The sequence below is a fragment of the Coenobita brevimanus genome, chromosome 90, assembly GCF_032717465.1.
Source record: "Coenobita brevimanus isolate Jiangsu-jjx chromosome 90, ASM3271746v2, whole genome shotgun sequence".
Classification (NCBI taxonomy): domain Eukaryota; kingdom Metazoa; phylum Arthropoda; class Malacostraca; order Decapoda; family Coenobitidae; genus Coenobita; species Coenobita brevimanus.
Window position 1 is genome coordinate 31,367,031 of NC_137043.1, and position 27,775 is coordinate 31,394,805.

General features: G+C 42.8%; 1 protein-coding gene across 1 annotated transcript in view; it reads left to right on the top strand.

The window, feature by feature from the left end:
* The window catches only part of LOC145411660 (uncharacterized), a 148,029-nt gene that overhangs the window by 48,395 nt on the left and 71,859 nt on the right, over positions 1-27,775 (top strand). Inside the window, exons 4-7 of the mRNA XM_080281665.1 lie at positions 3,332-3,339; positions 7,398-7,592; positions 15,765-15,868; positions 25,637-25,726. Coding sequence (XP_080137791.1) covers positions 3,332-3,339; positions 7,398-7,592; positions 15,765-15,868; positions 25,637-25,726 — 397 coding nt within the window. The remainder of the gene's footprint in view (positions 1-3,331; positions 3,340-7,397; positions 7,593-15,764; positions 15,869-25,636; positions 25,727-27,775) is intronic.

The following is a 27,775-nucleotide window of genomic DNA, read 5'->3' on the forward strand; positions in this document are numbered from 1 at the left end:
GCCGCCCACCGGGCAAATTCCATGCCACGACATCAGTGGTCGCGGGGAGGTTTTTCGTGCAGCACAAAAAACCTCGCGACGATTTTTTGGTCGCCATGGTGGCCTGCGGTTAGACCGAGACATATGAAGACTGGTCGTAAACCTCACCAAAACTACCCATGACTTGCAGGTCGCGGGTGGTTTGCGATAAGTCGTACCTGTAGTGTGACTGGGGCCAATGGTACGGTGTAAATGGTAAGCTGCCAGGTGCCGTCAAGAGTTTTATGATGGTAGTGAGGCATGTGTAAGGGTAAATGAGCAGCTAAGTGAATGGTTCACGATCAGTGTGGGCGTACAACAAGGTTGTGTGATGTCCCCATGGTTGTTTAATGTACAGTATAAATGGATGGGGTAATGAGAGAAGTAAAAACACGAGTAATGGAGAGAGAAATTGCGTTGGTAATGAATGGTGATGAATGGAATATCTCAAATTTGTTGTATGCTGATGATGCAGTACTGCTTGCAGGTACCGGACAAGAACTTGGTAGGCTAGTGCAGAGTTTTGCTGATGCCTGTGAGTGTCGTGCCTTGAGAGTAAATGTAGACAAGAATAAAGTGATGGTTATTGAGAGTGAAGATGACTCCCAGTGTGATGCTACAGTGAATGGAGAGAGACTGGAATTTGTGAGAGAGTTCAAATACCTGGGTACAGTATTAGATAAGAGAGGAATATGTGCCAAAGAAGTGGAAAGTAAAAGTGACACAAGGAAGAAAAGTAGATGATGCTATGAAGGCCGTGATAAGAAACAGAGGCTTGAGTGTTGCAGCTGCACGAGGCTTACATGAGGGAGTGTTAGTGCCAGTTTTAACATATGGATGTAAGACTACGATGTGGCACGAAAATGAAAGTCATGAGTAAGAGCAGTGGAGATGGGACTGGAGAGGAATGTACGTGGAGTACAGAGAGTGGATAGGATACGAAATAATGTGATTTGTGAAAGATGTTGAGTGAAGAAGTCTGTGGACAGCAGAATAGAAGAGTGTACTGAGATGGTATGGTCATGTGGAAAGAATGGATAACAATAGAATGGTGAAGAAGGTATAGCTGAATGAAATTGAAGGAGGAAGAAGGTGAGGTGGGCCAAGGAGAAGGTGGAGGGATATGGTGGATGAGTGTGTGAGGAAGAGAGGTATGGAAGTTGGTGAGGTAAGGGGACTGACAAGAGATCAAGTTGGCAGGATGGATGTTGTGAGAAGTGCATGATCAGGGATTTGGCACTCCTTTTTAACGTGACAGTGTCCGTATTGACTCTGTCAGATACATTTATATGAAGCTACAGAATGTGGTGAATGTTTTTGGTATATCCGATAGAGCCAGAATTCCAGGGACTGAAATTATGATTGAATGGAAGTGTGGCCCATTGGATTGGGCAAGCTTGGGTTGTCTGGACGTTGCTACTCCTCACCCAGCTCTAGGGTGGGAAAGGAGGTCTGGATGATGATGATGATGATGAATTCATATATTTTATGATTGCCATAAAACTTGTTATTGCCAAATTGATGAACTGAATATGAGAACACAAACTGGTCATAAAGTTCTGAATATAATGCTCTTAAAAGAAAGTGAGGCAAAGAGGTTTCTAGGAGTATGGTAAATACAGTAAACTCTCAGTTTTTCGGTGTAATTCAGCCAAGCCCTACACCAGTTAAAGTAAAATGCCAAATATTGGATAGTACCCCCCCCCCCACGGGTCAATATTCAGCATCAAGCAGGATATTGTGTCACTATCCATCTCGAACCTCTATCCTAAATACTTTCCCATGAGTAATAGATGAAAATTAAGCATAAAATACTATATAGTGCAGAAAGTGAAAAGTGTTAACATTAGGGGTAGGGTTGCAAGATGTAGACTGAAAAGACCTGGGATGGAGTCATTGAGTGTGACCTCAGAGATTAGGGACTGAATAGGGAAGCAGCCAGAGATCGAGCAGCATGAGGAGCCACCATTATGTGACCAAGGCCGACAGATGCATGTTGGAGCCTTTAAAAATGAAACAAAACAAAAGTATTGTTGTGATACAATACAATAATTCAGCACCAGTTGGCTACCATTTATGAGTGGGTTGATACACCTCAATGCCGGATATTGGATAGAACCGTTGGTTATGTCCTATTTTGGGGCCAGATAGCATAATTTTACCTGATATTGCTGTAATAGAGCTGAGCCAGCAGTGCTGGATATTGTATTGAGCCAGATATTGCAACAACAGATAATTGAGAGTTTGCTGTAATGTCCTAACCCATCTTAACCCTCCACCCCCCTCTCTCTCTCTCTTTTTTTTTTTATGTCGCATACACGGGGTTTCTAGATATACAGTATTAAGATAATTGTTTTGATAAGATATTTCACACCAAAAAATAAATCATCATTTCCTGAGTAAAATAATGTGTAACATAATGTAAAAAAAATAATAAGTACCTGTGTGGTGAGCTGTCAAAACCTGTGGTGTTGGAACTCCTCCACTGCCAGACATATGCCACTGATATAATGATTTTATTTTATTTTTTAATAGTACTTTCATTTTCACCCTCACTTTCATCTGACAACATAATCTGAGCCATCTGACATCACATCCATCAAATCCAAGTAAGCTGCTGCGGCAGCAAAACATCTCATACCTCAGGCCTTGACATACTTCTGGTACGTGACAAAAATACAGTAAGATCTCACTATAATGGACTAATTAGGGCTGAAACCATTCCGAAAAATACGAAATTCCAATAAAAGCGACAGTCGGACTTCCCCCTGCTAATCCAGACTTTTTCCAATATATCAGACATTAGTCTGGATTGCATGAACGGTTTTTAAACTGTTTTGACTGCCATTGCAGTACTGTACTGTGTTATAACTTCACTACATTAAGCAAATGGTATAATATAAATAATAATACTATATTATTTTTTTTTTTTTTTTTTTTTTTTATGCGAGGAAGAAGGAACCAAAGGCCATGAGCCCGCAGTAACAGTTCCCTCCAAGAGAAAAACAAAATACAATAGAGAGCCAAATTCAAGATCCGATCATTTTGAGATGCCTGGACACACTGCGTTTGAAAGACTGGAGATCATAGGCAGGAGGAAATACAGACAGAGGGAGACAGTTCCAGAGCTGACCTGTTGCATGAATGAAAGACTGGGAGTAACGGTTAACTCTTGCATTAGAGAGTTGGACAGAAAAGGGATGAGAGTTTGCTGCCAGACGGGTGCTACGCGCCCGTCGTAGAGGTGGAGGAATGCAAGCAGACAGTTCAGAGGAGCAGTGACCATTAAAGTAGCGATAGAAAAGAGATAAAGATGCAACAGTGCGGCGAAGAGACAGAGGTTGAAGGGAGTCAGTAAGAGGAGGAGAGTTAATGAGACGAAAAGCCTTTGACTCCACCCTATTGAGAAGAGCTGTATGTGGGGAGCCTCCCCACACATGAGAGTTGTACTCCACACAGGGCGGATAAAACCCCTGTATAGAGTCAACAATTGTGCAGGGGTAAAGAAAGAGCGGAGTCGGCTTAGCACACCCAATCTCTTGGAAGCAGATTTTACAAGAGATGCAATATGATCTTTCCAAGATAAGTCCCGAGTAAATGAAACCCCAAGCATGTTCAAGGATGATGCAGGATTAATCTGAATATTATTAAACATTAGTGGGTATACCTGTGGAAGATTTTGTCGGGTTGATAGGTGTAAGAACTGAGTCTTAGAAGCATTAAAGACAACCATATTATTTTACCCCAGTCAGAGATATGAGCCAAGTCAGACATTAGGTGTGCCATAGCCTCATCCCTTGTTTCTTGAAGTAACTGTTGAGATGGGCGTTGCGGGAACCGAATGGAAAGGTGAAGGGTGGAGTCATCAGCGTATGAGTGGATAGAGTTGGATGTACAGCTTAGAAGATCATTGATGAATAAAAGGAAGAGAGTTGGTGATAGGACAGAGCCCTGAGGAACACCACTGTTGATAGATCTAGGAGAAGAACGATGGCCGTCTACGACAGCAGCTATAGAACGACCAGAAAGGAAGCTAGCGATGAAGGTACAGATAGAAGGATAGAAACCGTAGGAGGGCAGTTTGGAAATTAAAGATTTATGCCAGACTCGATCGAAAGCCTTTGAGATGTCAAGTGCAATGGCAAAGCTTTCGCCAAAGGCCCGAAAGGAGGATGACCAGGAGTCTGAAAGGTAGGTGAGAAGATCGCCAGTGGAGCGTCCCTGACGGAACCCATACTGACGATCGGAAAGAAGGTTGTGATAGGAAAGATGCCTTAAAATTTTTTATTAAGAATTGACTCGAAACTTTTGAAATACAGGACGTTAAAGCAATTGGACGATAGTTGGAGGGTTGGGAGTGGTCACCCTTCTTGGGACTGGCTGAATGAGAGCAAACTTCCAGCAAGAAGGAAAGGTACAAGTTGACAGACAAAGGCGAAATAGTTTGCCTAGGCAGGGTGTAAGCACAGAAGCACAGTTTTTGAGAACAACAGGAGGGACTCCATCAGGCCCATATGCCTTGTTAGTACTGAGGCCAGTAATGGCAGAAAATACATCAACTGAAGAAATTTTAATGTCAGCCATGAGGAAGTCAGAGGGGGGAAGTGATGGAGGAACAGCACCGAATCGTCTAAGGTGGAATTGGAGGAGAAACTCTCAGTAAAGAGATCTGCTTTATCAGTAGAAGAAATAGCTACAGAACCATCAGAGTAGAAAAGAGGAGGGAAGGATGATGAGGTAAAGTTGTTAGAAAGATTTTTGGCAAGGTGCCAGAAGGAGCGGGAAGAATTCGAGTTGGAGAGTTTAGAGCATTTAGTATGGATGAAATTATTTTTAGTAGAGCGAAGAACAGACTTAGCACGATTCCGGGCAGAAACGTAAAGATTATGTGATTCAGGGGTGGGTTGGCTCCGGTACCTTTTGTAGGCCTTCTCCTTGTTGCGGACAGCATTAGAACAAGCGTGATTAAACCAAGGCTTTCTTGCGTTAGTCAAAGGATATGAGAAAGGAATGTATGCTTCCATGCCCGAGAGAATAACCTCCGTAATGCGCAAGGCACACTCAGATGGCTCACGGCCATGGAAGCAATAATCATTCCAGGGAAAATCAAAGAAGTACTGCCTGAGGGCCTCCCAGTCCGCAGCTCCAAAATGCCAGAGACAACGTTTCCTGGAGGGTCCGCAGGCCGTACTGGAGCGATAGGACAGGTTAAGGTAATAAGGTTGTGATCGGAGGAGCCCAACGGAGAGAAAAGATTAACAGAGTAAGCTGAAGGATTAGTTGTGAGGAAGAGGTCAAGTATGTTGGAGCTCTCTCCAAGGCGGTCAGGGATACGGGTAGGGTGCTGTACAAGCTGCTCTAGGTCATTAAGGATAGAAAAGATGTAGGCTTGTTCACCAGGTGGATCCGTGAAAGGAGAGGAGAGCCAAAGGTGGTGGTGAACATTGAAATCTCCAAGAATGGAGATTTCAGAGAAAGGAGAAATGGACAGAATGTGTTCCATCGTAGAAGTAAGATAGTCGAAGAATTTTTGATAGTCAGTAGAATTAGGGGATAAGTAAACAGCACAGATATATTTAGTCAGAGAATGACAGGAAAGCCGAAGCCAGAGAGAGTGGAGAATTCAGAAGAATCAGAAGTTCAGGAACACGAGAGCAAGATAAGTCGTTGCGTATGTATACACAACAGCCACCTTTGGCTTTGAAATGAGTATAGAGAAAGTAGGAGGATACAGAAAAGGGTTTGCTGTCAGTTGCCTCAGACAGCTGAGTCTCCGTTAGAAAAAGAAGGTGAGGTTTAGAGGAGGAGAGGTGGTGCTCAACAGAGCGAAAGTTAGATGAAAGGCCGCGAATGTTGCAGAAATGAAGAAGAAGAGAGTCAGACAGTGGTTCCAGGCACCTCGAGTCGTCACCGGGAGAGGGGCAGATGGCGGGGGCATTTATGGTCCCCCCCCCTGGGGACTCCGAGGCTAGGTGAATTGACGCCATTTTGGTAAATTTTGAATAGGAAGTGTAGTGTGTACTGTGCATGTAGTTTGGTGAAGATAGATAGAGAAATTTGTACTGGAGAGCATGCTGGCCTACTCTCTGTGTAACTGAGACACTGAAAAAGTTCAGCAAAGGGGGATGGTCAGGAACTAGTCCTGAGGGCTGATGAAACGGGAGCTCCAGCACTCCCTGTCATCAGCTTTCCATCCACCTCGGGAGTACTGCCCTGCTCGACTGGTGCTACAGTGATAAACATATCCTTTACTTACCTGATCACAATGAACATAGCTGAAGTGGTCAGGCAGTCCGGACTGCTTCTGGCTTTATTGGACTTTTTCCGATGTATAGAAATTTAGTCCAGTAGCTCCTTGAGTCTGATAAAAGCAAATTCCGGTCTATTGAAGTACGTTATATCGAGGTTTTACTGTAATAGACAATAAAATAGTCCTCCTGTGATGGCAACTCCTCAGTCATGCCACCTCCTGATACTGAACCACTGTTGGGCCCCCAATACTGGCGTGCAAACATAAAAAGTTCAGAACATGTTGTGTATACGTGCCACCCGATGACTACAGACATTTCGTTAGTGGCACATTGACGTGACACCCGTTATGCAAGGGTTAAGTCCGCCATCCTCCCTTTGTTGAATATACGATGAAAGGGAGTCTAGAAGAGCATATGGAGTTGGTGATAGAGTGACATACAAATAAAGAAGTAAAGGAGCATCAAGGTGTTATTTAAATGTTCAAGAAAGCATTAGAAGTACAGTACCTTGAAAGGGTTTGGTTGTTTGGAGGGAATTGAGAATGAGAGATTGATTAGGCGAGTGTATGCAGTGAGGTGGAGAGGGGGAGGGTATGGAGGAGGCTGAGAATAAAATGAAATAAAAATAATGGTAACATAACAGTCGTTTGTGGCAAAACACCTTAACACCAGAAGGGATGGCCTTAAATTATTGACCCTTGTGCTTCCTTGTCCTCTGCCATCAGGCTTCCCTTCCTCCAACTTGCACCATCCTTCTTCATATACCCCGAGCACCTCTCCCTCCGTCTTCCTCTCCCTATCTCCACATGCTCCTCTTGGATGAGTCCTTTTCCATTATTTCACTCTTGACTTATATCCATCTGGCAAAGTCCAAACTTCATTTTCATATGTTAGAAGGGGATTGCAATACTGTACTGTCAGGCATAATTTTTACTCTTCCATATTTAGTTCCCTTTTCCATAATGGTAGCAAAAATTGTATACCAGTAATTTTCTTTCTCAGCCCAACATACACCAGAATCACAATGGTGCCATGTACACCTTATTTAATTCCTTTCTCAACTGCCTATTCCTTAATGTTAACAAAACTTATATACCAGAGTTTTTCTTTGTCCATCTTACAACAGAGCCATCAGCCCATCCAACCCCCACACCTACTCCTACACCTCCACCCCCACCCCCACCCCCTGAACACCTGGCATGGGTACCATACGATCAGGAGAGTACAGAGCCTCTCCTCCCCACACCTACCAGGATCACTGAGCCTTTTGACTTCTACATCGATGCTGTCAGGTTCCTCCCGGATCATGTCACTCACTGCAAGGTAATACAGTATTCCTCATGTTGATGTATCTTTTTGTTTATGACTGCAACCTCCAGGCATTTTTGTTTACCTTAAAGGAATTATGTGTTTTATGTGTTCTTGCTACCCCCAGGCATTTTTATTGTTCTTAAAAGAACTCTTGAAATGGAAGGGTTAGCTAAAATCTGTATTACTGTATTTTTAGGTGGATTAGATGATGCTTGAATTGTCCAAAAAAGAGGGGAGGGGCCACATACAAAAACAGACCACAAAATCCTGTACACATTCCCATAATGATGTGAGTAGGTGAAGGTTGCATGGTCTTCAGTCTTGAAACAACTCTTGGTAGTGTTCACACTTTTTCAAAAAAAAGTCATTACAGTGTGCTGATATGGTGATAATCATCGTCATCATCATTGTAACCCTTTCTCATAGACACCAGGTGAGAAGAACAGTAACAAGAAAAGCAAATTGTAAAAGAACTCTCAACATTGTCCAGGGAAAGTGGATCATTCATCCATTGATCTCGTCATTCAAGTCTTCAAAATTCTTGGTCCACTTAACAGACAAAATGATTCACATAGAATTTTTTCTTATAAAGCATGTGGGATAGAGCTGTTCCATCAATTGCCAAATTAAAATGGGGCACAATTCTTCTCATACATATCTGAGAAAAAAAGAAAGGCAGATAAATAGCAGATAAATGGCATGGAGATATTAGGAGTCAGTGAATTGAGAGCAGAGAGATTTAGAAAACATAAGTACATGATAAGTACATACAGGAATTGTTTAAGTAGGAATGCTGAAGCTGTGTGTGATCTTACAAAGATAACAATGAGTAAGAAAGGCTCAGCTTGGTGCAATGTGGAGATTTGAAAAGGAGTGTAAGAAATTAGAAAAAATAAGTGTGTTGGATGGATGCTGGTAATAGTTTAAAAAAGTATGTTTACAGTACAGTATATACTGTATATATATATATCAACCACAGGCAAGCAACCACCCTTGCAGGACCGTCCCTTGAGTGAAACGATGTTCTTTCGTGTTGCCAGAGCCTCACGAAATTGAGACATAGGAAAAGGTAGTTGGAGGCCGCATTCACGTTGCACCACCTAGTTAGCAGAGGTACCATAGCAGGCTGCATATCACACTGTTACTGTATTTGGTTATCTGGTACCATCTAGCATTGTAAATGGTTTCCTGGGTTACAGGAAAGCATTGAGCTTGTCACCCAGTGTAGAGCTGCTTGAAGTGAAGAGAAGAGTAAGGGAAAGTGATAGGCAGGAAAGGGAGAAATAGGAAGGGAGGAGGGCAGACACAGTGATAGAATGATAAAGATGAAGGAAGAATTAGACAGCACTACGTTCAGTGAGTGGATGGTCACTACTACATACCACCATGAATAGACTAGTAAAGAGGAAAAAGAAGGGATAAATGATGATCTTGAAAGAAAAATGAAAGTAAACTACTGTGAAAATAGAAATTAACTGCAGTATTTTGAAAGAGGTGCATAAATATTGAAAGATGGTAGAAAAAAGTGAAATTGTGATGGATGAATGGTAACAATTGGAACTAAAGGAAGAACCAGATAGAAAGAATATTTTGAAAAGCTGATATTTGGGAATAATAAGAGCAGAGAGGTAATAAACAGTATTAGTTTAGATGGTGCACAGCGAAGGATTGCATTGGATCTAATACGCAGTGATAGATACAAGTACAGATTACTGCTTTATAATGACTGTTTGGCAGGTGAATGTGTAGTGCATGTATAAAGAAATTACCTCCCAAAAATATTTGCAAATACTTAGGCTTGTGAGGAAGAGTAAGGATTCCAAGGGCTAGAACGATGGGTGAATGAGTTTCTGGTACATTTCACTGGACATGTTGTTGATCATTCTCCTGTTGTGCTTTTCTTTCCTTGCATTCTTCACCATACCTCACCCCATCCTTAGGTAGAAAAAAAGAGATCAGATGTTGTTGATTAGCTGGTGGTGTAGATTCTTTATATTGCCAAGAAGGTAGAGGAGCTTGTTGTCTCTTCTTTTGCCATATGATTACAGAGAAAGTAATAGGAGAATGACCTTTAAAATTTGTGGTGATTTTCATTTTGACCCGGGAATGAGGTTATTAAATTATTCAGGTCCTGCTTGAGAGAAGAAATTCTATCTGTCTATTTATCCATCTGTAGCCAAATGCCATAATTCCCTAAGGGGTGGCTGTTTGTCTTTGAGTTATTTGTTTTATGGGGAGGGACACTAACCCTCCCCCAACTCACTTGTTGACACATAGGGAAGGTATGAGTTGGGTATATGGTTGCCACCAAGCTTTGTAAATGGCTTCCTGGCTTACAGGAAGCCATTAGGCTTGCCATTCAATGTAAAGACACCTGAAGAGGAATGAAGAGTACAGTAACCCCTCAATTATCCGATGTACTGTAATACAGTAGAGCCAAAGGCATGTCTGGGTAGTGCCGATGTCCGGATGATGAACAATATCCTCCTACTGTACCCATGCCCTACCGATACCCAACCTCCTACCTGTACCTAACCTATTTTTACAGTACCTCTGTTTATTTTGGTAGTGTTCTCCAACTGTTCTGGCATATTTATACATTAAAATACACATAAGAATATGCAGATTAATTGAAAACACCAAGAAAACCATGCCAGAAAAAAATGAGAAAAGACTGAAAAAGAAAGCTTTCTATATACTGTATACAGTACCCCTCCCAACTTTGGCAGTTTTTTCCAGTCATTCTGGCATATTCAGACATTAAAACACATACAGGAATATCCAGAGTAATGCTTAACACCAAGAAAAAAAACTTGAAAAAACAAAAAAAAAACTATGTACAATATTCTTATTAGAAATCTGTACTCTGTGAGAAACTTCCTGAATTGACGGTGCCTCTTAACTTTGGTCCAATGAAGTGGTCTTGTCTCTTGTTGATTATTGTAATTCCCTTTGGGTTGGTCTTCCAAATAATATACAGTACTAACAAAAGTTCAGTCTGTGTTGAACAGGGCAGCACGGCTTATCTTTGGTCTCCCCCTGAGAACCTCAACTACCCCGTTCCTGAGTGAGTTGCATTGGTTATCAGTAAAGGCTAGAATTGAATTTAAACTGTGTCTTATTATGTTTAAGGTTCTGAAGTATCTTGCTGAATTGTTAAAACTCCCATTGGCACATCTGGGTGTGGTGTTACGCAGTGAAGATGATTCCTTGCGTCTTGACGAGCCAGGAGCCATTCACCAGTCATCTTTCTTTGATCGTTCTTTTGTGTGTGGAGCCTCTAGATTATATTACAGATTGCCATTGTCCACAAGACAACTCTTTTCTGTTGAATTCTTTAAAAGACAGCTGAAAGCCTTTCTTTTTTTAAAATTCTGTGACCTGGAGAGAGGTACAATGACGGATGATTATAGGGTTTAATTATTGCCACTTTCATATATATATGATGTAGCTTGTATTATGTAAGAGAAATGTCACAATTCTTGTAATTGTAAAAACAATGTATGTGTGTCGAGCACTAGTGAATTCACAAAGGAAGGACTGGCGCTTTTGAGAAACAAACGGCCGGATTATTATTATTATTATTACAAAACCCCTCCAAATTTTGGCAGTGTTTTCCGGTCACTCTGCCATATTGAGACATCAGGACACACATTGGAATATCCAAATTAATGCTAAACACCAAGAAAACAATGCATAAACAACAAAAATCCACAAAAAAACTGAAAATAGCCGGAAAATTAATTATCTTTCTGGGACACAGGAGGTAACTGCTCCTGGGGCACACACACAAAAAAATCCAAGGCCAAATATGCCACCAGAAATTGGTTATATTGGTATAAATGGTATACCATCATCTTCGCTGGTGTTTACACTATAAGATAAGCTTATAAAAACACAAAAAACTGATGAGTAAAACAACAAAACTGCAGTGAGAATAAATGTTGTTCAAGAGTGAAACTTACCCTCATATAACGTCCCACTATCCTAGTGCAAAATTTTGCCCACACCTTGCAAGAGCTAAGCATTTATCTAGCTGCAGAATTTCATGACCTTTCTCGTGGTGTTTTCGGAATTTTAATACAGCCGATAGTATTCAGATACATCGCCAAAAACTTTAAAAAGTCGCGGGCCAGTGCATTCAGCGCAAAGGAGAGGTGGAAAGGAGGGAGTGAGGGGGGAGCTGGGAGGCAGACCTAGCAAGGCAGGGAACATGGTAGGGTATGGAGGAGGGACGGTAGGGAGAGAGAAAAGAGGCTGTGGGCAGGATCTTCACCATTCTGCCACGAGGCAGATGGGCGCTTTCACCTGACTTGTGACTTGTGGTCTGTGTTACACGTGCGGTGGCAGTTGGGAAAGACTAATCCCGGTGGCTGCTCGACTTCTGACATTCAATTGGGATGCATACTGGCGTTTTGACACCACTTGTGGGTTACGGTCGGTATTACTTAGGTGCTTGAGGTTCGTAGGGAATGATCGTGCCAGTGTGCGACTTTAACCACTCAGTACAGGGGCAGACGTACATTTTAGCTCAGGTTGTGGGTTATGGTCTATTTCCCGCTTACAGCTAGACCCCAGCAGGCATGATACCGGTTGTTTGAACAGATTGGCTGGCTGGCCGAAGTTCTCAGGGATTTTTATGTTCGGATCTGTCTATCTATCTATCTATCTATTGCCAGATGCCTCAATCCCATTTGGGGTGGCCACAAACAAATCGCCTGCACGTCGCCCTGTCCCCCGCCATTTCACTGCCCTGCTCCCAACTTACACTCCCCCTCTCTCATATACCTCTCCACCCCATCCCTCCATCTCATCCTCAGCCTCCCCCTCCCTCTTCCCCCCTCCAGCTCACTCACGTACACTCTCTTCGTCAGTCTTTCACCCTCCATCCTCTCCACATGGCCAAACCACCTCAGTGTATTCCTCCTAACGCTTCCTATGACATCCACATCCACACCACGACGCTCCTTTATATCCTCATTCGTCAACCTGTCTCTCCATGTGACACAAGCTCCTTTCAGATAACTCATTTCCACTGCTCTCACTCTTGACTTGTGTCGTTCCAACAACGTCCAAGCTTCACTTCCATACGTTAGAGTTGGTATCACAATACTGTCTTGTAGTAACTTTTTCACTTCCATGCTCACTTCCCTGTTTCTTATCACTACTTTCAAGGAACCAGCAACCTTTCTTCCCTGCTGTACCTTTTCAAGCACTTCACCCTCCAAACCTCCATCCTTGCTCATCACACTACCCAAGTACTTAAACGTACTCACATTTTCCAATTCCTCACCATCCAACCTCGCTGTACATTCACTGACTTCACCTCTCTCAAAGACCATCACTTTACTCTTCCCTGCATTCACCTTTAGATTCCGTTTCTTACACTCCCAAATTCATCCACCAAGCCTTGCAGCTCTCCTTCGTCTTCGCTAAACAACACAGTATCATCTGCAAACAACAGTGCAGGGAGTTTCCAAACACTACCATCTCTCACCAGGGCCACTCCAACATCCACAACCCTACCTTGTACCTCTTTCATTACCCCATCCATGTACAGATTGAACAACCATGGAGACATGACACATCCCTGTTTCAACCCAACCTCCAAAGAGAAAAATTCACTCGGTTCACCATCCACACGCACTGCAGCCTTAGCACCATCATACATACTCTTCACAGCATTGAACAACTTCCCATCTACTCCATATATTCTTAATACTTTCTGCAATCCTTGTCTATCGACCCTGTCATTTGCTTTCTCCAAATCCATGAAAGCCGCATACAACTTCTTTCCCTTCTCTAGAAACTTTTCCACTAAAGATCTAAGAATGAATATCTGATCTACACAACCTCTTCCCTTCCTAAAGCCTCCCTGTTCTTCTCCAACTAATTCCTCTGTTCTTTCTCTAACTCTGTCAATAAGTATCCTACCATACACTTTTCCTATTATACAAAGAAGACAAATGCCCCTATGATTACCACACACCTCTTTTTCCTCTTTTCCATTGTACAAGGAAATAATTATACCTGACTTCCAATCCTCCCAGGCCAATCTGCACATCCTCCACATCCATTCAACTACTATCTCTCCCCCATGCTTCAGCATTTCAACACACACTCAATCAGTTCCTGGGGCTTTCCCCAATTTAACTTTCTTCATTGCTTCCACAACTTCTATCCTATTGATTTTTTCCTGTCTTCTCACCTCCCTCCTCCTCCCAGCCATTCCCCAGCATTACTTCCATCCTCTATGTCATGCTCGGATCGTTTTCGTTTTTAAAGGCTCCAACATGCTTGCATGTGTCGGCCTTGGTCACCTAATGGCGGCTCTCCACGCTGCACGATCCATTGCAAGCCTCCCTGTTCAGTCCCTTAACTCTAAGGTCACATGTAATGACCTCGTCCCATGTCTTTCTTGGTCTACCCCTCATAACCCCACCCCCAATATTAACACTTCTCACCTTCCTCACCCAATTATCATCCCCCATCCTCTCCACATGTCCAAACCACCTCAATCTACCTCTCCTCATCACAACACCAATACACTCCAGTCCCATCCTACCTCTCAACTCTTCCATTGTAAACCCAGCCCCTCCAGGCCTTGGACGCAGGGACGCACTGCACATCCACCTAATCATTGTCATTTCTGTACGTCTGAGCTGGCGAATATCTTCCTCCTTCACTGCCCAGGTCTCACTGCCATACAGCATTACACTCCTAACACATGCTGCATACAAAGACCCCTTAGCACGTAGGGAGAGCCCTCTCAATGTCAGGAGAGGCAAGAGCTCCCTGAACTTCTTCCAACCACTTCTCACCCTAGCCACAGAGCTAGCTCCAGCCCCACCTCCAGCACACAACATGTTTCCCAAATAACAAAACTCTTCCACACACTCAAGAGATTCACCAGCAAGTTCAATCCTTTCACGTCTGACAATCTCCACCTGCTCACCCCGGCACGCCGTACACATAAAATCAGCATTATCTCGCAGTCTACCTCTGATACCACTACATCTCTTATGCACCCATTTATCACACACACCGCACAAGATGGAATTACTTCCCACGCCCTTGTGGCAAACTGCACATGGCCACTCTCTGTCGTCTTTGACAGTACCACCACCAACCCTAGGTATAATCACTTTTGTTTTATCTGCATTTACCCTTAAACCCTTTTGCCCCATACCATCTCTCCACTTCCTAAACCTTTCCTCTGCCTCCCTTTCATTCTCTGCAATCAACACCAAATCATCAGCATACAACAACTCCCATGGGAGTCCGTTTCTAAAGTCACGTGAAAGGGCTTCAGGTACCATGACAAACAACATGGGACTCAAGACTGACCCCTGATGCACACCAACATTCACGGAAAACTCATCACTCAAATCTCCATTCACTCTCACCTGGGTGTGAGCACCCACATACTTAGCCATAACCACCCTAACCAGCCACTCCTCCAAGCCAAGCTTTCTCATTGCCCACTTCACCACCTCTCTAGGGACTTTGTCAAAGGCCTTTTCCAAATCAACAAAAACAAAATAAAGATCCCTTCTCCTACCAATATATTTTTCCTGAAGCTGTCGAACAATGAATATGGCATCAGTGGTCCCCTTACCTGGCATAAACCCAAACTGCATCTCATCAATATTCACTCTTTCTCTAATCATACCTTCTAAAACTCTCTCCATTACCTTCATTATCTGATCTAAAAGCTTTATACCTCTATAATTTCCTCTTTCCAGGGCATCACCCTTCCCTTTATACACATTTACAATTACACTCTTCAGCCAATCATCTGGGACAACACACTCATAAATAATCCTATTTATCAGGTCAGTTACTAAACTCACCCCTATATCGCCTGAGGCCTTCGGATAGTGGTTTAATAGAGCCATGGTCCAGTGTTCGAATAATGAACAGGTCCGGATACTGCACTTCCGGATAAATGAAGAATTACTGAAATAAAAAGTGACAGGAATGATGAGAGAACTAGGAAGAGTGTAGGGCAGACACAGGAAAAATAAAAAATTAATAAAGGTGATGGAAGAAGTAGGCAGCACTACATCAAGTGATGGTTGTCACCACCTGCTACTAAAGAGAGAGGAAATTGAGATAGTAAATCTGATAGAAACAAAACTAAAGGTAACATGAACAGTGTTGTTAACCATCATTCTACCCCAGGTGGCAGCTCGTGTGGTGAACATGTACACCTCCCGTGATGAGCGTTTGCCTGATGTGGTGGCCTTCCCCATTAAGGAGTCCTCCTCACGCTGTCCAGCCTACAGGTTAGCTACACTTTCTGCCCCACACTCATATTCAAATTATATTTGCCTTTTACCCTTTCAGTAGTATAACAGTATACATATATATATTTTTTTTTGACAGACCTATCAGTTTCTTTGGCTGTCATTACCTGCTTAATTATCTACAGTATTTATGTGTTCTTTAACTGCCAGATTATATTTAGCTTGGAAGAGGCCTCTCATAATAGGAGTTAAGTACTCAAAGTGTACACTTTTTTTTTTTTTTTTTTACACCTTGTCACCCACTGCATCACCTTCAGATATTCTGCTAGCATTTTGCTTCTTAAATATTTCTCTCTTGTACAGATACAGTAGACCCCCACTATATTGATCCCCAGTATAACAGATTTCGGATTTATTGAAAGTCCATGAGCCCACCGAACTTTCATTGGCTATACCAAACTAGGGTCGATAAATGGGGCAGTACATATGTTTCCTACCCATTTTACTCCAACTTGGCCTGAAATTGCCCTCACCCCATCGTGATTTCTAATTTGTAATACAGATTTTACTCTACAATTGAAGAGATGCAATGACAAGGATGTGAAGTAAACAACAAAAGAGTGAAATTATGGGCCATGTTAATGTATAATGGGTATAGTTTTCATTTACAGTACTAGAATATGATATTGTAGTCATTTATTTTCACTCATGAGTTTGTATTCTCATCTGGGGGGGTGAACCTTGGATTTTTCGAACTTTTGGCTTTATCGACTCTGGCTTCCTCCTATTTAATTCAGTATAGTGAAGGTCTACTGTATATGTATTCTATCTACTGTATCTATTGCCAGACGCCTTAATCCCATAAGGGATGGCCCCAAACAAATCGCTTCCATGTCACACTGTCTCTCGTCATTTCACTGCCCTGCTCCCAGCTCACAATCCCCCTCACTCATATACCTCTCCACTCCATCCTTCCATCTCATTATTGGCCTCCCTTTCCCTCTCCCTCCCTCCACCTCGCTCACATACACTCTCCTTGTCAGTCTCTCGCTCTCCATCCTCTCCACACTGCCAAACCACCTCAGTGTGTTTCTCCTAACACTCCCTATCATATCCACATCCACACCACAATGCTCCTTCACTTCAGTCTCTCTCTCCATGTGACTCCACATGCTCCTCTGAAATAATTCATTTCCACTGCCCTCACTCTTAACTTGTGTCCCTCCAACAAGGTCCAAGCATCACTTCACTATGTTAGAGTTGGTATCACAATACAGTAATCTCTTAACATCCCCGGTTTTAATATACTGTACACAGTTTTGAATATCCGCGGATGGCTACAGAAAAAAAAAAAATCTTGTTGAACTCTGTTGACACATTAACATTATCCCAGGCACAGTTCGTGTCTGTTTTAGTGCGGTAATGGCATTATCCAGTGAATGAAATATACTGTAACACTCTTCCTTTTGGAGGGAGCTGGGATGAGGACAGTAGTCGGAAGAGGCCATGCAGGAGTACGCTATTCGTTATTTTAAAAAATTAGTGTTCCTTTATTAAATAAAGTACCTGTAGTTGTTTAGTGTTCTTGTATTAAATAAAGTGGTTGTAAATATGCACATAGGGTTTTTCTTTAGTTATATAAGGAAATGGGGGGTCCAGAGGTGTTTTTAAGGGAGGGCAGCAGATATCCGTGGATTTTTAACATTCGCGGGTCTCTGTTACCTAACTCCCGCGGATGTTAAGGGATGACTGTACTGTCATGCAGTAACTTTTTCACTTCCATGCTCACTTCCCTCATTCTTGTCACTGCATTCAAAGAACCAGCAACCTTTCTTCCTTGTTGTACCCTTTCAAGCACTTCACCCTCTAAACTTCCATCGTTACTCATCACACTACCCAGGTACTTAAATGCACTCACATGTACTGTATATTCTTTCTTTTATCCTTACCTTACTTTTTGTCTTTTCCCCCTCACCACCATTTGTTACTCTGCTGGTACAGTATAAATTCTTTAATCTGAAATGTTTGGGTACAGGGGCTTTGTGGAAAATGAAAAAATATTGGAATATTGACTCGTTATGATAAAATGAAAAAAATAATGCAGTAATAACCTACAGTACCATTAACCAGAAATACAGTGCAGTACTGCATCCTGCAAAGAGAACCTCGGTCAATCGGGCAGCGCTCCATCTCCTGCATGGGGATAGCTGCTCCCTATGCTGTTTTTTACACAAAGGGAAATAACCGTCTGGCAGTCATTTCCCTCCTCACACCTACCAGAGTTAATGTGAACAGTCCCATTCCCGAAACACAATGCAGCAATCCCTTGGTTATAGTGGTTTTTGTTATCACTGCATGATGAAAATCCACATTCCTGCCATTATAGTGTCACCTCCCCCTCCCCATCTCTGAAACATCATTATCGCATGCTTAAGCTGGTATCTGATGATGGTGATAATGCAGTGTCAGTAGTTTATGATGGCTTTCAGGGATTCAAAGATGAGACCATACTTAAAAGAGTTAATTCCAGGTGGTGACCACTAACTCTTCACCCCCTGCCCTCAGAACCTCTTACCTCAAGCCCATCTCAGGTCTCTGTGGTATGTGTTTCATCCTTAATGTGCTCATTTCATCACTTTCTATTAACCTGTGCCTATGTGTGTTTCTGATACCTACCATAAATTGTATAAATTGTGATAAAAGGGATAATTTGGGCTTGCACTTGGAGTGCCTGATACTAAATAGGATATATCCCGTAGGTTCTGTGAATTCATTATCATGCGCCATGTTCAGTACCAGTGATGTGCAATAACCAAGAAATTTGTGTGCATTTGCTCAATTTGCCCTGTTCACATTATGAACAGTGAACACCCAGATCTGTCCAGCGCTGCTCTTGCAGAGAAAGGATCCACATCACATGGACTGTATATACAGCTATTTGACAACACTGTATCACGTGGGTATTTTACACCTCCACCAGCACTACTCCTTTCACACCAGACACAGTTGCCTCCACTCCCTCCAACAACCCCTGTACTTACACAACCCTTGCCACCACAACCCAGCCCCTGCACACAAACACTACACCTACAACACAAACTGCTTCGAACACATAACATAAGCTTTTTACTACTCATTGCTAATGGCATCCACACCAAAGCATCACAGATTGAACTCTTTTTAATTACACAACATACACATTTGTTGAGACAGTGACCGTCAGCCTGATGAGGTTGGCATCAGCTGCCGAACAGGCACCAGAGCCACAGAACCCATCTTCAAAGTGCTACCCAAAATTTTCCGAAATTTGACCAAAAAAAGAAAATACTTATATCAAGTCCTGATTGCCACCATCCCCCTCAGAGTAGGTTCCTTGGACATGCAGACATCCATCCCAGCACTTCTCCCATGATTGGAACACGTTGTGGAAGTCCTAGAGCATCAGCCTGTTCAGGACCTTCTGCAATTTTCTCCTGGATCTACTTGATGGTGTCAAATCTAAGTCCTTTCAGCTGGATTTTCATTTTCGGAAATAAGAAAAAATCACAGGGGGCCAAATCTGGTGAATACGGGGAGTGGAGGACAACCAGCATGTTTTTTTGTGGGAAAAACTGCTAAACAACAAGGGCTGTGTGTGTGGGTGCATTGTCATGTTGAAGCACCCATTTGTCTGTGCACCACATGTCTGGACATTTTTGCCTCACATCGCCAGACAAAATGCGCTGGCAAGTTCCATACAATAGGCTAACAATGCCGCAAACATTGTGAATTGTCCTTCTGCAATCTTCAAAGATGGTTGCGCGAATTTTGGTCACATTGTCAGGATCTGAACTGGGCGACCAGAACATGCATCATCATTCGTTGACTTTTGTCCATTCTTAAATCACATAAACCAGTCATAGGTTTGTGTAACCCCCGAAGCATTGTCATCAAGTGCATGTTTTTTGTATGTTATGAATTCGTACCACATTCTTCCTAAGTTTCACACAAAACTTGATGCACACATGTTGCTCTTTCACATACTCCATTTTTGAAATAAAATTCACAAACTAACTCAAACAGCGATAAAAACACACACATGCATCAGATGCATCCACCCTGCACAATGCTACTTGATGCACTGACAGACAAAGGGTGCATGCACTGCCAGTTAGCATCCACACATCGTACGACAAACGGTTTCTGCCCTGCTTTCAAATTTCAGGAACCTGTAAGACAAGTCACTGTAGACAAACTAGAACTCCATTCTTCACACCCACTTTCATTGCCTCCTGACCTCGGGCTGAATGAAGGGACAGAGAGGGAGGGATAAAGGAGGAGATAACCCAGCTGTGACTGATGAAGAGCACAGTAGGTTTATTGGTGGGCCAGCTGCACCATATGTCTTCAGCAGTATGTAGAGTCCAGAAAAGCAGCCATAGAAGCATGGAAAACTGCTACCCAAGCACATAGGCATTGTACGCTGCCTACATCCAAGGCAAAAGAAGGAAATAAGATGGAAGGATGCTAATAAAAAGATCTGAGAAATTGCTTAAAGGGTTGGGTGGGGATTGAACCAGACAGGTAAGTTAATGAATTGCTTCAGGGTGAACATGTTGACAATAAAAAGTCATGTTCAGCTCTTATAAGAGGGAGGTTACATGATGCTTTCCTGGTTTTAGTTGGAGAGGGTATGGCACCTACAAGACTTGATGCTATCAGACAGGACAAGATAAAAGTTTTACTGTTAGGTACTGTATATAAAGGTTTCCAGAAGTGTGACAGTCAAAAGAGATCAGCTGTCCAGCCCGCAGAACTTTAGGGAGACAGGGCACCAAAATGGTTACATTGAAGTTACATTGTGGGTGAAACTTATGAGTAGATACGCATTATAAAGGAAGTCTCTGTTACAAAACTCGGGTGTTAAAATGAGCCTCTCCATAACCACGTATTGATGCTTACTCATGCCTTGCCTCAGATAAAACTCCACCTTATTGTAATAGTGAAATACAGTATAATTGTAAAAGTGGTAAGAAGGAAGTTCTGTGAATAAATAAGTCATGGTGATGGGATTCATTAAGTTACCAGTATTTGTTTACACACTTTATTCTTAGTGACTTGTGTATCAATTATTGTTTGTGCATTCTTAACTTAGGAATAGTTTTGGAAGCCCTGTGAAACATATTAGTCAATGTAAGTACAGTAAGACCTCACTATAACGGACTGTTTGGGGCCCAAACCATGCCAAAAAATGTGAAATTCTGATAAAAGCGACATCCGGACTTCCCCCTGCAAATCCGGACCTTTTCTGATATATCAGATATTAGTTCGAATCGCATGAGCAGTTTTTAAACTGTTTTGACTACCATTGTGGTACTGTACTGTTTTATAACTTCACTACATTAATCAAATGGTATATAATATTTATAAATACTGTACTGTGCACTGATAAACATGTCTTTTGTTTACCTTTTTGTGGTAAACATTGCTGAAGTGGTCAGGCAGTCTGGTCTGGTTCTGCCTTTATCGGACTTTTTCCAATATACAGTATAGGAATGTAGTCCGGTAGCTCCTCGAATCCGATAAAAGGGAATTACAATTGGTCTATTGAAGTCCGTTATATCGAGATTTTAATGTAATGGTACCTCTGAGATAGAGAATGGCCTTGATGATTTGCATTTTCATTGAGGATGACTAAAGGAAACTAGTCTGATTAGGGTCATCTGTGTAAGCTGACCTGAGAAGAATAGAGTAATGGAATTAAATTTCCTCCTGTTATGTCATGACATGGATATGAAATGAGTTTAAATTTTATTCTGAAATACTCACTTGATGTTGTGCCGCTCTCATGTGCCTGTCCTTTCCTCTCTACCTTCCTTCTTTCCATCCTTCCTCTTCTGTCTTTCTTTCCCTCATTCTTTCTTCTTCCTTCTGTCTATGGATGACTCTGCACAGAGTGGCAAGCCAAATGGTTTCCTGTACACCAAGAAACCAACCATTTACAATGGTGGGTGGTAACCATATAACCAAAGTATGGCACCTGGTGGTTTAGTGGGCAGTTAAGGTGCTCCAGTCGGATTGAGCCGGTGCAGGTTTATATCCAAATGGTGGTTGGGATTTACTGCTCATGCAGTGCCACTCAGGGATGAGTGAGGCTGGTCATTCTCTTCTTAAATATCAGGACCAACTTGCCTAACCCCGGTTCTCCTACATGCCTTGTGGGCAACACTGGATTAGATGATGAATGAATGAATGAATGTTAATGTCTAGAAAAGTTGGAAAAATGTCATGTTTTGGAGTCTCGTTGTTTGGAACTATCTATGCAGTTTAAGAAAGAGAGGGGTAAATAAAACAATAGAATTCCTTAATGTATTAAGTTATGCACTGTCCCATAAACATATCACCAATCTTCCCACAGCTATTTTTCCTTCACTACCCGTATTAATGACAATCGCTGTCCCATTGACTGAAGTCAGGTGGAGAGAAAATTGTCATAACTCTTGAGAGACAACTTAACACATTACACATCTCAAGAAATAAAGCTTACCTACACATCCAAGACCCCACACATCAGATACTGTTCACATGTCAGCACAGACATAACTGATGGTCATGGTGGAGGCCTTTTCACTTTCATTCACAAATCCATCCTTTGCAAACACACAACCATTTTTCCAAAATATTGTCATATTAGATATACAGTCACTGTCAGTTCAGGTGAAAGTAGTTTTGGTTGCTGTAACAGCTGTGCACCAGATGACTGAGAGATGTGAAAGAGAATGACAAATTTTGGAATGAGCTGAGTAGTGACTGAACATATGCCCAAGAGTTACTGTTTGTGATAGGTGATGTGAATGAGAGTTGATACAGTAGATGTTGTAGTAGGATCATTTTGATGTGCCAGGAAATCACAGTTCTCACGCACAGTGCGCGAGAAATTGGGCAGTCCCCGACCTTGCACAGTGTGAATTCGTGCACTGAGAATACATAATCTTATGGGAAAAATTACATATGGGCAGTACCCCCTCATACCTGGACCTTTTTTGGCCCTTAGAGACATAATAAAGGTCAAATTTTACAGACATTGTACTACAGATATAGCCACAGTAACAAAAATATGGGCAGTCACCTTAACAACAATAGACAACAGGCCTGATTGACTTAAATAACGGGGGTTCCGAGGCGCGGCAGCACTTACAGTGCCGCACCCCCTGCCACTCCTCCTGCCACACCAACACTTCCCTCCACAGACTCCTCCTGAGTACCTTCCCCAGGAGTTTCTAACTCGCTCACTTCGGCCATAAACCCCTCGAAGTCCAGTGCTGACAAATCTGACATTGCATCCTCTTCATCCTCAACAGGAACAGGATCAGACGATGTCCCTGGTTCCTCACTGTCACTAACTTGAGCCCGCTGTGTGTAACTTGTTATTAGCGTCTGTCTCCTCCTTTTTATTTCTTGCCTGTGCCTGTCTGTGTAGAAATGGAAGAGTTTGTCGATACCACTGAGAACCTCTTCCATTCTTAGGTTGCTCACTTCATGTTCCTTCACCTCTTCCTTGAGCTTATCCAGCAGCAAGGATCTTGCTTATTCTTGACATACACAGCTCAGTCCTGCCCTCCATCACACAAGGCTCCTCAACTTGACTGCTTGGTGTCAGGCTCTGCGTCAGCCTCGTCTATCCTTTGCAAGACTTCCTCGGGAGGCTGTTCCTCAGTAGCAGCATTCACTTCTCGTATGTCCGCCAACGTAACTTCCTGAAACTTTGGTACAGCTTGCGTTGCTGTCAGTGTTGCTGCCTCAGCCATGGCTAGTGCTTGAATGGACGTCTTGTGCTCTGGGCATAAGTGAGGCATGAGCAGTCGCCACGCATGGTTGACTGTTGCAGGTGTAATCTGGTGCCAGGCTTGTAGGAGAAAGTTAACTGCATCCTTCACTGAGAAACGATGCCAAAATGCCTCAACAGTCATGTCAGGTGTGGCGGATCGGGATACAGCTGCTGGCAGAGATGATACAGGAGCACCTGCCTCATCGAGGTCTTTGTTGTGATCTTCTTGTAGGGCATGAAGCTCTTCTTGTGTGTCAGTATTCCTGTGTAGGTAGCTGTATAGTTGCTTGTGGTAGAAGTGCTTGACATTGGCGATCAGTTCTTGATCCAGGTGCTGCACGAGTGACGTCATCTGGGGTGGCAGAAACACAACACGACAATCCTTGTGCAGATCTTCTAGGTAAGGAGGGTGACTTGGTGCTTTGTCCAGCACATGGAGCATCTTAAATGGAGTGTCAAGTTCCCGACACTTGGCCTTGACATCGAGGATGCAGTACTTCATTAACCAGTCTGCCATAATGTTCACGATCATCCAACCAAATGCTGATTTGTACCAGTACAACCCACTTGTGTCCATGTTCGTAAGGTTTTTGTAGCACCTTGGGTGTGAAGTTTTGTGTATAACAACTGGTCTCATCTTGTGGCTCCCAGACAGGTTTACAGTGAACATTGCCGTCATCTTACAGTTCTGGAGCTTTTGACCAGGGGCTTGTTTCTGTTTTCTAACAATGTAAATCGTTTTGGGCTTGGCCTTGAAGTAAAACGACGTTTCGTCGACGTTGTAGATCTGGTCCTTGGTGTACTGTCCTTCTTCAATTAGCGCTCTAAATATTGCGGGATACTCTCTCACGGCCAGCTCGTCAGCAGAGGCATGTTCATCAGACAGTTTAATGTGACAGAGTTCCTTGCGTTTCAAAAACCGGTGCAGCCATCCAACCGATGCCTTGAAAGGTTTCTCCACATTTAACTTGCGAGATGCTGCCTTGTAAAATAGCTGGGCTTGGTTCCGAATAAATACTGTATGCCATTCAGTGGTACACCTTCCTTCTCCTTTCTCATAATGTAGGTGGCAAGATACCATTCCATAAGTATCATCGCACAATTTCCCATGCGGGAACAGCCGTCAAGCTCAGATGCACCATTCGTCTTCACAAGTGCCCTGATGGCATCGCGGTTCTTCCAAACAGTCCTCACTGTCGATTCAACCGGTCCCATGGCTTTCTCGATAGCGATGTTTCCTTGTCCCTCCTCCTTCATCTTGATAATCTCTAACTTGGTTGTGTGTGTCAGAAGTTTCTTAACTCTTGGGGCTGGAGGCATGGTGCGGTGAAGTACAGGCCAGGATGGAGCAGCAAAAAAACGCCAGACGTTGTACACGACAGGTTAACTGGAGAGAGCGGATCCGCCACCTCCTACCCCAAGATGCGCAGTAGAATGCCCCAGGAATTTCTGCGCATCAGCATAACACTTGATGATGGACGCGTTCTGTGTAGGAGGGGGGGTCTCGTACTAATGGAAAATGGCGGTTGTGAGCCACTCCTTGCCTCTACCTCGCGTTCTGTGAGGTAAACTCGCGCATTCAAAGTTTCTGGGTATGATTTTTGATCACTTGCACACATTGCGATTCACGCACTCTGAGCTTGCTAACCAGGCGAGCAAACTGTATTTTGAACCGGAACTGAAGATCATGTATCAAGAAAGGAAGTTGCTCATTAGTAATGCATAGTTTTAACACAAAGAAGTGCCTAAATATACATGATATAGAGAGAAAATATAGAGAGAAGACTTAAGGTTGATAGATGCCTATTTAGTTTGATTTTTTTTTTAGTAAAAAGATGAGTGGGTGTGTTATTGACAATAGATTTAAGAGGAGATAGATCTTTAGGTGCAGTAGCAGGAATAAGACAAAAAAGATTTCATCTTAGTGATGGGTTTGGTAAGCAGTGTATTCATTCGCACAGAAAATATTAGATGACTGCTGTAAAACTTTGTCCCATCAGATGCAAACTGCAGCTTAACCAGGACCGCGTCATCATCAACACCAATGTGGTTATTGTCATCAGAGTGTATGGCTACCAGGCACACCACAGGCAAGTGTTCACTGCATCGCTTCAGTCTATCATAGGAATTTTTTGCCTCTGTCAAATGCCTTCTTTTCAACTTAGTTATTCCAATTTAAGCTTCTTGGATAGACTTCGATCATTTGAGCCTTGCACCAGCATAGTACAGTATAGCTAGCTTTAAATCAGCTGTAGAAGAGAGGCCTTTCCCATTTGTAAAGTTACAGTTGATTGGCTATTGTCAGGCAGCATGAAGTATTCTAAATAAGCTTATCTAAAATTCTGACCAAAGAAAATGTGACAAGTTCAGAGGTAAAGAAGATATTTTCTTAAAATTCTATCTATCTACCTATTGCCAGACGCCATAATCCCATAAGGGGTGGCCATTTGACTTTGAGTTAGTCGTTTTACGGGGAGGGGCACTAACCCTCCACCAACCCACTTGTTGACACATAGGGAGCACGTATGGTTTGGTTATATGGTTACCACCCAGCGTTGTAAATGGTTTCTTGGCTTACAGGAAACCATTTGGCTTGTCACTTAATGTAAAGCCACCTATAAAACTACAGTATTATTCTGCTCATCATTATATCGTATCGTTTATAAGGCTCCAACATGCTTGCTTGCGTCTGCCTTGGTCACCTAATGGCGGCTTTCCATGCAGCTCAGTCTATGGCAGCCTCCCTATTCAGTCCCTTATCCCTGAGGTCACACTCTGTGACCTCGTCCCAGGTCTTTTTTCGGTCAGTCTCTTGCAGGTCTACCCCTGACTTTAAAACTTCTCATCTTCCACACCCAGTTGTCATCTTCTGTCCTCTCAGCATACCTCATAGTTATCCTAGATAATTATGAATAAGCTTACTTAGAATATGCCATTTCTTCGTTATGAAGTGGGACTGATTTGCACCAGCCTGTCAGCTGTAACTCTTACAGAAGGGGTAGGGCTTAGTTTGTCATCTGGGATCATATTGGCTGTACTTCCTCATCCAGCCACCCTTTTAGTAATACCACCTGGATGTTGATTCACAAACTAATGATTTGTTCCCTGTCTTAACTTTTTTAAATGCAGGAATAACAAGAAAAGTAGAATGCAGAAATCTTTTTATTTGTTTGTTTTCTTTCAAAGTGCTAGTAAACATGATTAGTTGTAGCGGTGTGCAGAGGAGTGTGATACCTGAAAATGCCACATTGAGAGAAAGAATGCCGTGAAGAAATTGAAGAACGATAAAGCATCAGATGTTCATGAAGTGTTTGCAGAGATTATTTAGTAAAGGGTGTGGATTGAAATGTTTGCTGGAATTTTGCAAGAAAACTTTGATGAGGTGGAATGATACCAGTGTAATGGAAAATGGCTGTGAATGTGCCCATCTACCAGAGTAAAGGTGTTTGAAGTGAGTGTAAAAATTATAATGGTATAGTCTGCTGTTGTTGTGGGAAGGGTTTAACCCCTTAAACGTTGCCGTGTACAGTCGATCCCCCCCGAGTGGCGGGGTTGTATCGCGGTCTGAGTACCTGTAGGAAAATATTAGCCAAAAATCAGAGATTAACCCTAGAACATTGTACTTGGTATGGCAGATAGTACTTACATTCAGCTTTCTCCAGAGACAGGTGTTGAGCCTTCGTGGACTACCCAAGGACTTGTGGAGACTTGCAAAGTTGGGTAACCAAATCTTCACTTTCACACCTCCAGCAACCCGGTTTCCCCTCTACCACAGCCTCATTCTGTCACAGTAAACTTTATACTACAACGTAAAGGTAGTTTGGAATCCGTATTTGTACAATACGCACTGAAAATAAGGCTAAAATCAACGGAGCGTACGGCCGACATGCACCGTGGCGGCGGTCTTCCCGTCACTCAACAAACATTTCCATTTTCACAGCTAAAAACATGTATACTACATTATTTTCAATCATATTCCTTCCCAAAAGATCACCACGGCGCGCTTTTTATTCTGCCTTACGCCCGCCACTTTATTCTCGTTCCTGTCGGCCGCTTGCACTGACTGGGAAGAGCTAGAACTCGCCATAATGTCACTTTGAAAGCCTGCAGTAAACTGACGCTAAACAGGGGCAAACCAT